This window comes from Euprymna scolopes, chromosome 42 (genome assembly GCF_053919585.1).
Source record: "Euprymna scolopes isolate OS-2025 chromosome 42, ASM5391958v1, whole genome shotgun sequence".
Classification (NCBI taxonomy): Eukaryota; Metazoa; Mollusca; class Cephalopoda; order Sepiida; family Sepiolidae; genus Euprymna; species Euprymna scolopes.
The window spans coordinates 33,305,374-33,318,389 of record NC_136523.1 but is presented as its reverse complement, the minus strand read 5'-3'; the positions used below and the strand labels follow the sequence as shown (position 1 = coordinate 33,318,389).

Genomic DNA, 13,016 nt, shown 5'->3' with positions numbered 1-13,016 from the left:
TTAATATTGGTTGCAAAATACAAGATTTTTTTTATTATTATTAAAAAAATAATAATTACTTCCATTTTCTCCGTCTCATTAACCAAAAAAAAAATTGGACTTTCTCTGATTCGACCAGGGTGGTCAGTTTAGACCACCGGTCATTAAATAAAATAATACTTTTACCCATGTATTTCATTTTTTTTTTTCGTTAATATTGGTTGAAAAAATACAAGACTTTTTTTGTTTACTTTTAAAAATTAAATACTTCCATTTTCTCCGTCTAATCAAAAAAAAAAAGTGGACTTTCTCTGATTCGACCAGGGTGGTCAGTTTAGACCACCAGTCATTAAATAAAATAATACTTTTACCCATGTATTTCATTTTTTTTTTTTTAATATTGGTTGAAAATGCATTTTTTTTTTAAGTAGTTAAAGGAGACATCTCCTACAGGAGAACCGACGAAAAAATAAGTAATTGCTAACTTTAGTTTCGTAAATATTGGTTGTGTAAATACACTGTACTTACTCGCTTTTCTTTCACAATATGCAGCCATCTGCAACGGAGCTACTTGTTAAAAAAACATTTCCTGTTACAATCTACACATTGTTTGATTTTTAATTATACAAAAATCTAGGGCTAAAAATTAGGCATGACCAATGTACGACCAATTGCTACTGCTGCTGTTTAAAGCAACTTCGACACAGGCGATCGACTGAGTCCCGTCAGCGTAAAACATTGTAAACAAATCCTGTAATAAACAATAAAACGAATTTACTCAGAAATTTTGAGAGGTTATTTTTGTCAAATATCTTTTTAAGACATTTACTAAAGAAAACTCCCGATTTTTATTAAATATTCCCTCTTACATGGGCGATCTACTAAGTCTGTCAGCGGAAAAAATAATGTGTTATTAAAATAAACAATAAAACGACTTTATTCTCAGTCGAGAGATTATTTTGGGAAATCCTTAAAGACTGAGACATTTTTTTTTTGCAATCCAGTGTGCTACTATTTTTTATTTTTAATCTTTTTTTTTTATTTTTAATCTTTTTTTATTTTTAATCTTTTTTTTATTTTTTATCTTTTATTTTTAATCTTTTTATTTTTAATCCTTTTTATTTTCAATTTTTTTATTTTTAATCTTTTTTATTTTTAATCTTTTTTATTTTTAATCTTTTTTATTTTTAATCCTTTTTATTTTTAATCTTTTTTATTTTTAATCTTTTTTATTTTCAATTTTTTTATTTTTAATCTTTTTTATTTTTAATCTTTTTATTTTTAATCTTTTTTTATTTTTAATCTTTTTTATTTTTAATCCTTTTTATTTTTAATCTTTTTTATTTTTAATCTTTTTTTTTATTTTTTATCTTTTTATTTTTAATCTTTTTATTTTTAATCTTTTTTATTTTCAATCTTTTTTATTTTTAATCTTTTTTATTTTTAATCTTTTTTATTTTTAATCTTTTTTTATTTTTAATCTTTTTTATTTTTAATCTTTTTTATTTTTAATCTTTTTATTTTTAATCCTTTTTATTTTTAATCTTTTTTATTTTTAATCTTTTTTATTTTTAAACTTTTTTATTTTTAATCTTTTTTATTTTTGATCTTTTTTATTTTTAATCTTTTTTTATTTTTAATCTTTTTTTATTAAAAAAAATGTTTACTTCTTTATTATTGAAATAAAATGCAATTTTCAGCTGAGAGTTTGTTTATTTGTCATTTATTTATTTTTTATTGATTTATCTATCTATTTTTATTTATGTATTATTTTATTTTTATTTAATTATGTATTTATTTTTTATTTTTTATTTACTTATTTTTTATTTATTGATTTTTATTTATTTATTAATTTATTTTATTTTTATTTATTTATCTAATTTTTTATCCATCTATTTTTATTTATTTATTATTATATTTATGTGTTTATTTGTTTATTTAATTATGTATTTATTTTTATTTTTATTATTTTTTATTTATTTTTTAATTTATTTATTCTATTTCTATTTATTTATATTTATTTATTTATCTTATTTTTTATTTATTTTTTTATTTATTTATCTATCTATTTTTATTTATTTATTATTGTATTTATTGATTGACTTATTTATTTTAATTTTTTTTATTTATTTATTTTTTTTATTTATTTTATTTATTTATCTATCTATTTTTATTTATTTATTTATTTTTGAAAATTAAAGTTTACAAGTGACTTCTTTCTTTAAAATTTGAATTTTGTAACACAATAACAACGTAACTAGAAAACTTTTGTAAAAAAGTAGAAGAAATCCTTAAAGACTGGGGCAATGTGTACCTCTTTAAGGGAAACTTGTTATCCCCACATTTAAAAACATTAGTGTCTAATTGCCCTCGTCGGAAGACAAGTAAATAGCTATTATTTTTTTTAATTATTTTCCGTTTTTCTTTTCTTTTTTCGTTTTGTTTTGTTTTGTTTGTTTGTTTCAAGTTCTGTTTTATTAAAACGCGACTGATTCATTTCTCCAAAAAGTAAAGAAAATGCATTTTTAAAAGTTTTCTCAAACATTTTTAAGTTGTCATTATTATCATTGACTATTGCTTGTTTTTTGTTTTTGTTTTTTTTTTGTTTGTTTTTTTAATTAAACTCGAAACTGTCGAAATTGCTTTAACTTAAAAAACCCTTAACGACTGAGACAATTATTTTTCCAATACAGTGCGCCAAATAATTTAATTAGATCTGCATCCATCCATAGCCCGCGAGCCCCCGGAGGGGCATAGGCTATCTACAACTTTTGTAGATGTTTTTGTAGCGAGTTCTTTTTACAGGTTGAGGGTGCTGACCCCACGCCCAACCTTCCCAGAAGGTACATACTAGTCTTCCCAAATGGTTACCCATCTAGTACTGGCCAGGTTCAACGTTGCTTAACTTCGATGATCTGGCGAGAACCGGTGTGTCAACGTGATTGTGCCGTACAGATCTACATAAGTCGTGTTTAAATTTAGTCGTACATAATTAGCAAAATCAAGGCACGACTAATCTATAGAAAATAAACTATAAAAAATAAACTTGTTTATTTTTTATAAAGATTTTTAACGAAAAAAAAAGTGGCACACAGAATTGGAAAAAAAATAAGTGTTTCAGTTTTTAAGGATTTCATTATATAAATACTTATGTGTCTATTTACTTTCTACCTTAAGAGAGAATATTTTAAAAAATAATTTAGTTTTTGCAAATAATTTTTCTATGAATCTAAAAGGATATTTGCCAAAAAAATAACCTTTAACCTTTCTTAGAACCTTAACCTTTCTTAGAACTGCACGCCTGTGGAACTCTGTTCTGTCTGCCTGCTTCCCTCCGGACTACAACTTGGATGTCTTCAAGTCTAATGTTAACAAATTCCTAATGAACCGCCCCCTTAAGTAAACACTTCATCAAATCTCCTCACTAACGTAATGTACTTGCAATAACCCTTATCCCTGAGTGGCTTCCGGGCCTTGATAAGTGGTGATCTCTGTGTAAAAAAAAAAAAGAAGAAAAAAAAACCCCTCTCGACTGAAACTTGTGAGTAAATTCATTTTATTGTTTACTAGCATTTCAGCCCGGCGTTGCCCGGGTGTTTGGAGGTGTATGCTGAGCAAAAAAAAAAAAAAAGAGTAAATTTTCTTTTTAATTTGACCCCTATTATGACCCCTTAAAATTTATAGTTTCGGGCTCAAATCACTTTATTAAGTTAGATCCAGGTTCAAGGAACCTATATCTAAAATTTCAAGTGTCTGGACCCAAAATTTTCGGAGGAGTTTGGTAGAGTTCTTAAAGGTCAAATCGTTGAAATTTGACCCCTTAACAGCGAAATTTCTTGCTGACACCCGTCACATCGATTTTCCCAAATCTCAGTACCCGGTATTTCAAATTTCGAGTCTATAGACTAAAAATTGACAGAGTTATTGCATAAGGAAATGTACACAGACAGACAGACAGACACACAGACACACAGACAGACAGACACGTTCACTTTTATAGACATATAGATTTTGATAATAAAGCAACAGATGTTTATGATATTTTGCGTGTCGAACTTGCTTTAATAGCAAATTAGCAGCAGGAGCAAAAAAAAAAATGGTACATAATTTAGTAGTTCATTTTTAGTAGAGCTCCTTATGTACGACTAAATTTCAGCACGACTAAAATGTCCGATCAGCTCCTGCTGATTCCAACAACCTTACACGTTGTTTCTATATGACAAACAGCAGGAATAGTCAGTCGTACATTGGTCGGGTATAAATTTCGTCGTACATATTTTTTTATTATTATTATAACCCTTTACTTTTCGTTCCAGGATCAAAGACAGCACTTCTCTGCACCGAACGTTCAACGTTGATCCACTGTATCTGAAACACGAGAACTCAGGTACGTCCTCACTATTGTCTGACTGGGTCTGTCAAACGTAAAATATCGTAAAACAATCTTGGAATCTTCAATTATATAAAACGGAAAGTGTGTGTATGTTTGTGTGTGTGAGTGTATGTTTGTGTGTGTATGTTTGTATGTGTGTGTTTGTGTGCGTATGTTTGTATGCGTGTGTATGTTTGTATGTGTCCGTATATGTTTGTATGTGTGTGTATATTTGTATGTGTGTGTTTGTATGTCTGCTAACAATTTGACACACGCATCAGACCGTGACAAAGTATCGTTAGAAAGACGGATTTCTCGGATGGAAAATATAAGTCTTTCATACCAGCTGATTGTTAAATAACATTATTCTGAAGTATATATATATATATATATATATATATATATATATATATATATATATATATATATTGTCATCCACATACAGTACTGTTTCGTTGTATCACAACTCATCAGTGCGGCTAGACAAACACCTTTCCCAGCCGTGGATTGAACCTACAACCGTCGCATTGACAGTCAGCAGCTCTCACCATTCAGCTACGAATCAGTGCCGTAAATATTTCTCCTAGAGTGTGAATTATATCCACGCCCTCCCGTCGCACAGTGCTCGAACCACCAGTTTTTTTACAAACAAATTAATAGTGGGCTTCGCTTAATCTCTTTATATATATATATATATATATATATATATATGCACTAGCAGTTCAGCCCGGCTTTGCTCGGGCCCTATGTATTATTCATAACTTACCCTACGTGTGAATACACTTTATATAAGATTTCAAATATTTCTGAGCAGAGGTCAATTTTTTACAACTTTGACCCCAATTTTGACCGCTTAACATTTAATGTTTTGGTCTCAAATGAAAATACAAAGTTTTATCCATATCCAAGTTACCTACATGTAAAATTTCACGTCTTTAGACCCAAAATTGGCGGAGGAATTTGGTAGAATCTTCAAGCTCAACACTTTGAACTTTGAACTTTTGGGCAGCCAAAGTGTCGCCCCAAAACTGATTAAAAAGCTTTCCGCATGTCTGAATACCCGTTATATAAAGATTTCAAATGTTTAGCCCCAAAATTGGCTGAGTAGTTTGCTAAAACCGCAAAGGTCAAATCTTTTGAACTTTTGACCCCTTAGCAGCTCAAATTTTCACCCGCTTAAACCGATTAAAAAGCTTGCTCTATCTCTGAATACCATTCATATAAAATTTCAAATGTTCAGACCAGAAATTTGGTAGAGACCGCAGAGGTAAAAAAAAAATTTTTTTTAACTTTGACCCCTATAATGATCCCTTAACATTTTTTTTTAACTCAAATCGAATACAAAAGTTGAATCCATCACACATACATTCTCACTGTTATATATACATCTATAATATAAAGCTCAACATCTGTGTGTGTGTCTGGTCACGAATAGGTTCCTATATGGTTGACTGTTATAGAAAACTGATCAAATATAATGATAGAAGATGTATCGAGACACAGGAATGGGTATGTTTGATCTGGCATAATGATGATTCATTAAAATTGTGGGGTATGCGTATGCACCTGGTCCACAAAGTATGGAAATAAAAATTAAAAAAAAAAACGTTTACAAGTGTTTTTCATATAGATGTACATAATAATACTTTTATAAGTATGTTTTAACTTAAATAGGGATGGTATAATAAAATTGTAGGGACTGCGTTCGCGCCTGGCCTCCATAGAATGGGAATAGGCACAAACTTTAATAAAGACTTTTCATATCCTAATGCTTCTCATCTGGGTAGCATAGTGGGGATGCGGCGTCTAGTGTTGGAGTCATTAGGAACACTATATATAATACGCTCCTCCTTTATTTAGAATCCCCACCCCCTCAACATCATCTATTTTAATTTGTTTTGATCTATTTCGTTCCTAAAGAATCCAACGCTAGACGCCACATTCCCACTATGTTACCTAACATCTTCTCTACTCTTCTGATGAGAAGCATTAGGCTTCGAAATACCTATGCATAAAGAGTCCCTTCTATCCCCCAACTAATCAATTGTATTTCCTTATTGAATAAATGAACCAATCTATATCCACCAATATATAGTTCTGTGACTTCATTTTCCACTCTTATTGTTTTCATATATAAGCTCCAATGATACTTGTTGAGCTTTATAATGTCCAGATAAGTCTCCTCTCATAGAATCTAAGCTGTATATATATATATATATATATATATATATATATATATATATATATATATATATATATATACTAGCATTTCAGCCCGGCGTTGCTCGGGTGTTTGGAGGTGTATGCTGAGCAAAAAAAAAAAAGATTAAATTTTTTTTTTATTTGACCCCTATTATGACCCCTTAAAATTTATAGTTTCGGGCTCAAATAGCTTTATAAAGTTAGATCCAGGTTCAAGGAACCTATATCTAAAATTTCAAGTGTCTAGACCCAAAATTGTCGGAGGAGTTTGGTAGAGTTCTTAAAGGTCAAATCGTTGAACTTTGACCCCTTAACAGCCAAATTTCTGGCTGCCACCCGTCACATCGATTTTCCCAAATCTCAGTACCCGGTATTTCAAATTTCGAGTCTATAGACTAAAAATTGACAGAGTTATTGCGTAGGGAAATGTACACAGACAGACAAACAGACAGACAGACAGACACGTTCACTTTTATAGATATACTAGCATTTCAGCCCGGCGTTGCCCGGGTGTTTGGAGGTGTATGCTGAGCAAAAAAAAAAAAAAAAGAGTAAATTTTTTTTTATTTGACCCTATTATAACCCCTTAAAATTTATAGTTTCGGGCTCAAATAGCTTTATTAAGTTAGATCTAGGTTCAAGGAACCTATATCTAAAATTTCAAGTGTCTAGACCCAAAATTTTCGGAGGAGTTTGGTAGAGTTCTTAAAGGTCAAATCGTTACAATTTGACCCCTTAACAGCCAAATTTCTGGCTGACACCCGTCACATCGATTTTCCCAAATCTCAGTACCCGGTATTTCAAATTTCGAGTCTATAGACTAAAAATTGACAGAGTTATTGCGTAGGGAAATGTACACAGACAGACAAACAGACAGACAGACAGACACGTTCACTTTTATAGATATACTAGCATTTCAGCCCGGCGTTGCCCGGGTGTTTGGAGGTGTATGCTGATCAAAAAAAAAAAAAAAAGAGTAATTTTTTTTTTAATTTGACCCCTATTATGACCCCTTAAAATTTATAGTTTCGGGCTCAAATCACTTTATTAAGTTAGATCTAGGTTCAAGGAACCTATATCTAAAATTTCAAGTGTCTAGACCCAAAATTTTCGGAGGAGTTTGGTAGAGTTCTTAAAGGTCAAATCGTTAAAATTTGACCCCTTAACAGACAAATTTCTGGCTGACACCCGTCACATCGATTTTCCCAAATCTCAGTACCCGGTATTTCAAATTTCGAGTCTATAGACTAAAAATTGACAGAGTTATTGCGTAGGAAAATGTACACAGACAGACAGACAGACAGACAGACACGTTCACTTTTATAGATATATAGATATATATGTGTGTGTGTGTGTGTGTGTGTGTGTGTGTGTGTGTGTGTGTGTGTGAGAGAGAGAGAGAGAGAGAGATAGAGAGAGAATGTATGTGAGGACGCCTCTCGACCTTTATACTAAACGAATTTTCGATCTACAGACATGAAATTTGGTATATAGGGTATTTAGACATGTGGAAAACTTTTTAATAGGTTTCCATTTGGAAGAAAGGGGTTCTAAGCGGGTTGAATTGAAAAACTGTTACGTGGGGTGTTATCAGAATTTTATCTATTTACTAACTGTTTCACGAATGCGCATGCGTGAATCGTTCACATGGCATATTCCTTGTGTGAAGAATAAGTAGGTGTGAAAACACTTTTCAAAGGACGTGCCAAGCTGGCCTAATGGTTATCGTGCTTTACTCACTGTCTTTTTGTTTTCATTTCGATCTCAGCTCGAGTATTTTTTTTTTACTTACAAGAAGTGAACCGTTTAAAATAAAAAAAAACATAATACTCACATCCACATGCCTCAGTTTCTGTTGTTGTTTTCTTTTTTTTAAAGGAATTTAACGTTACGTTTAATACTTACGATATTTGTATTTATCTGTTTCCCACCTGACTACAACTTGGATGTCTTCAAGTCCAACATAAACAAATTCTTGATAAACCGCCCCCTTAAGTAAGACACTTTATCAGATCTCCATTACTAAGGATTCCTACGATATTGTCCCATTGATTACTGTACACGCAATAACCCTTATCCCCGAGTGGCCTCCGGGACTTGATAAGTGGTGACTTCCATGTAAAAAAAAGAATTCTGCGTTGATTAAGATATAATATTTATGCGTATTATACGGCCAGGCAACGCCGGGCGGCCAGTTACCATACATATAATTCAAACATGGATCTAACATCATAAGCTATATAAAAATGTAAAATATATATTTCGATAAAGCTATATAAAAATATAAAATATATATTTTGGTAAATATTAAATTGTCATCTGCAAATCTTAGCATTAAGCATTTCATTTTGACAGCCTAATTTTAATTCCCTTAAAGCATCCATCTTCATAGCAAATAGCGTAAGCAATATCACGATAAATTTTATTACATTCTATCCAAGTGTGTTTCGCCTTTTTCTGAGAATTATCAGCGTGGAGTGTGACTGCTCAACCGGTCATACGATTCGAAACCCTTACACCCGAGTCAACATTTTTTCTAATTTTTGCTGTGACCCTTAGAACGCTGCGAATAAAAAACCAGCCTCGGTGAAGGAAAGTAATTAAGATCTATTTATGTTTATGTAAGCGGGCATATGATTGTTTTTTAGAGTCCGCCCTGAACTATGTACTTATTATAAAAGTTTACTGCAAAGCTTTCGAGGAGAATTATTGTCCGAATTATTCTCCCATTCTGAACGAAACTGGAAACACTAATTTAATATTTTCGCTAAGATCCTAATTTGCCATTTTCAGAGGACATCGTCAGGAGCATAATTGACCAAGATGGCGACGGATTTAGTGTCATTTTTATGTTGCTAGCAAATTTGCTTCAAGAATGGCGGATAGCGGGGATGGTGGACGAGACGGTGAGTTGAACGTCAAGAATGGCACTTCTTATTAAGAAAGACGAAAACACAAAATGGTGCCAATTACAGAAAAAGAATAAAAATAAATAAAAGAGAACGAAATATGATGTCAGGCTAAAAATATGCAAAGTGTCTTCAATAAGTTTCCAGACTTTTTTTTTTTGTACGGACATCTAAAATTATTGTTAACTCTTGAAAATTCTGTATGTTATTGCTATACATCTTATGAGATGACTGACCAATTTTTATGATTTCGGGTTCAAATTAACAGCTACAGCAGGAATTGGAATACACCCTACTAAAGCCTGATTGCCACAGCGGGTGAATTTCAAAAATACAATCTGGACGTGAGGACAATTTAGAAAAATGATATGCAATAAAATTCTGCTTTAAACTTGGAAAAAAATGACACAGAAACGTAGGGAATGATTTAGACTGCTTTTAGACCATCTTGCATGAATCGATCATTAGGCTTTGAGTGACATAAGAGATTCAAGAAAGGCAGGGAATCTGCGAGGGATGATGAGAGTTGTGGGAGGAGTAAGAATGTCAGAACATTAGAGTTGATTGGCCAAATAAAGAATTTCGTGAATAAGGACCGTCGTCTGTCTGTAGAGAAAATAAGTGCACAGTTTGACGTCAGTGTGGGAACTGTTACACAATTATTTGCGTTGAACTGAAGACGCGACAGATTTGCATGAAGTTTACCCCAAGGGTGCTCTATCCTTGTCACAGACTATTTGACCAAGATAGGACACCAAGACAGTTCCTCGCCCTATATAGTCCAGTCCTTGCTTGTTGTGATTTTTTGGTTATTCCCTAAGCTCAAGGAAAACCTTAGAGGCTGTCATTATGAGACAATTGCTGAGATGAAAGATGCTGAGATGAGGGACCTTCTGGAAGTTATTGGAACGGTACAACATTACATTCGGGGGAGATCACTTTAAAGTGGACAAGAGTTTCATGTGTGTATAATCAATAAAAGTGTCCATACGAAAAAAGTCTGGAAACTTATTGAAGGCGGCTCGTAAGGATGATTTAGAGTTGGTATATAAAAAATAATAACAGATACAAAATCTCTCTCTGTATAATTTGGATTATTTAGACTACTAGCAGGCTGCCCGGCGTTGTCCGGTCGTAAAATACGCATAAATATTATATTTTAAATACAGAGACTGAAACATGTGCATTCGAGTATTATGTTTTTTTTTCTGGTACTTTACTTCTTGTAAGTGAAAACAAAAATATACTCGAGCCGAGATCAAAACCCGAACCTAAAGACAGGGAATCAAGTACGATAGCTATCAGACCAGCTTGATACGATCTTTGCAAAGTCTTTTCAAACCTATTTATTCTTAACATTAAGAAGTTGTCATATTTCACAGCTGCACATGCACATTCGTGAAACAGTTTACAAACAAATAAAATGACTGCCAAGTACCAATTTTTCGATTTTTACCCTATAGCAGCCCTTTTTTTTTCGGATGAAAACCGATTTTAAAAGGTTTCTACAGTTGTCTGAATCTCCTATATATCAAATTTTTAGTCTAGATAAAAAAAAAATTCTTTGAGTATATAGGTTGAGAAGTATTCTCTCACACAAACCTTCTATATATTATATATATTATAGAAATGCAATGTTTGGGCCAATAATAATGAATACGAGAATAAAACGAAAGAAAAATAGAAAAGAGAGAGAAACACACGAGAGAAATGACTCATGAGAGTATCCGCCATGTGCCACCTACACACCTATCATCCTGTCTAATGATCCCAACGTTCTAACGACTTTCAAATTAACTCCATTTGACACCTGTTTACATGAAGACCTATCTCTTATCTTAATTTAAATTTTCAACAGGTGAGTCCAGTCTTACCGTATGAGTTCCTCTCGAGAGACAACTTGAATTCCTCCTCCTCCTCCTCCTCCTCCTCCTCCTCCTCCTCCTCCTCTTCCTCCTCCTTTCTATATTTCTTACCCATCTTTGTCAATGGAATTATCCTCACTCCCCGCATCCATTTTTTTATATTTTTATTTGTTTATTTTTTTTTTACTTGCTTTTTCTAATATATACAAATTACGGTTGAAAGTTTCCGCATTGTTCAAGTCGGATGATTAACCTGACTGACCCACCTCGTTTGAAAAGGCCTGTTTTGGGGTGGACATAAATTTACCACATTGGCTCCAGAATTTTCCCGGAAACACTGGACCGATCTGGCTGAAATTGTGTATTGCCTTTTGTTATTATAAGTCTAACAAACTATTGTTCGATGTAAGGAATTAATTAATATGAATTAGCCACCACAATTCCACATTTAATCTAGACATTTTCTCGGAGATTACTGAAATGAAATTTCGTATATACATTTATTATGATTAGGTGCAGCGAACTAAGTATTATGATATCCGTTCGATGCACAGTTAGCGATTGATAGGAATTAGTATTAAATGCAAAAATGAACGCAAATTTAAACATTTTCAATTATCGATTTGGGATAAAGCCACAATCTTGTACCTGTTAAAACTGAACAAAATCACCAATGCACACATATATGTGTGTGTGTGTGTGTGTGTGTGTGTGTGTGTGTGTGTGTGTGTGTGTGTGTGTGTGTCTGTGTGTGTGTGTGTCTGTGTGTGTGTGTGTGTGTGTGTGTGTCTGTGTGTGTGTGTGTGTGTGTCTGTGTGTGTGTGTGTGTCTGTGTGTGTGTGTGTCTGTGTGTGTGTGTGTGTGTGTCTGTGTGTGTGTGTGTGTGTCTGTGTGTGTGTGTGTGTGTGTGTGTGTGTGTGTGTGTGTATGTGTGTGTGTATGTGTGTGTGTGTTTAATTATGTAGAATTACAACAAATTTATTATTTGACAAAGGAGTACCGATAGTTAGTAAAGCTTTTTCCTTAATCATGGATTTTCAATAAATAGCTCATCTCATAAGCAAAATAGATATAATAATAATAATAATAATAATAATAATAATAATAATAATAATAATAATAATAATAATAATAACAATAATAATAGTAATAATAATAACAACAATAATAATAATAATAACAATAATAAAATGACGATAATAATGACAATAATAATAACAATAATAACAATAATAATAATAATAAAATGACGACAATAATAATAATAATAATAATAATAACAATAATAATTAAATTACGACAATAATAATAATAATAATAATAAAATGACGACAATAATAATAATAATAATAATAATAATAATAATAACAATAATAATTAAATTACGACAATAATAATAATAATAATAATAATAATAAAATTACGACAATAATAATAATAATAATAATAATAATAATAAAATGACGACAATAATAATAATAATAATAATAATAACAATAATAATTAAATTACGAGAATAATAATAATAATAATAATAATAATAACAATAATAATTAAATTACGACAATAATAATAATAATAATAATAATAACAATAATAATTAAATTACGAGAACAATAATAATAATAATAATAACAATAATAACAATAATAATAAAATGACGACAATAATAATAATAATAATAATAAT

The 13,016-nt window shown here is 31.3% G+C and overlaps 1 protein-coding gene across 1 annotated transcript in view; it reads left to right on the top strand.

The window, feature by feature from the left end:
• LOC145267008 (aromatic-L-amino-acid decarboxylase-like) overlaps nucleotides 1–13,016 on the top strand; it is a 418,556-nt gene that overhangs the window by 382,511 nt on the left and 23,029 nt on the right. Inside the window, exon 9 of the mRNA XM_080122908.1 lies at nucleotides 4,296–4,366. Coding sequence (XP_079979034.1) covers nucleotides 4,296–4,366 — 71 coding nt within the window. The remainder of the gene's footprint in view (nucleotides 1–4,295; nucleotides 4,367–13,016) is intronic.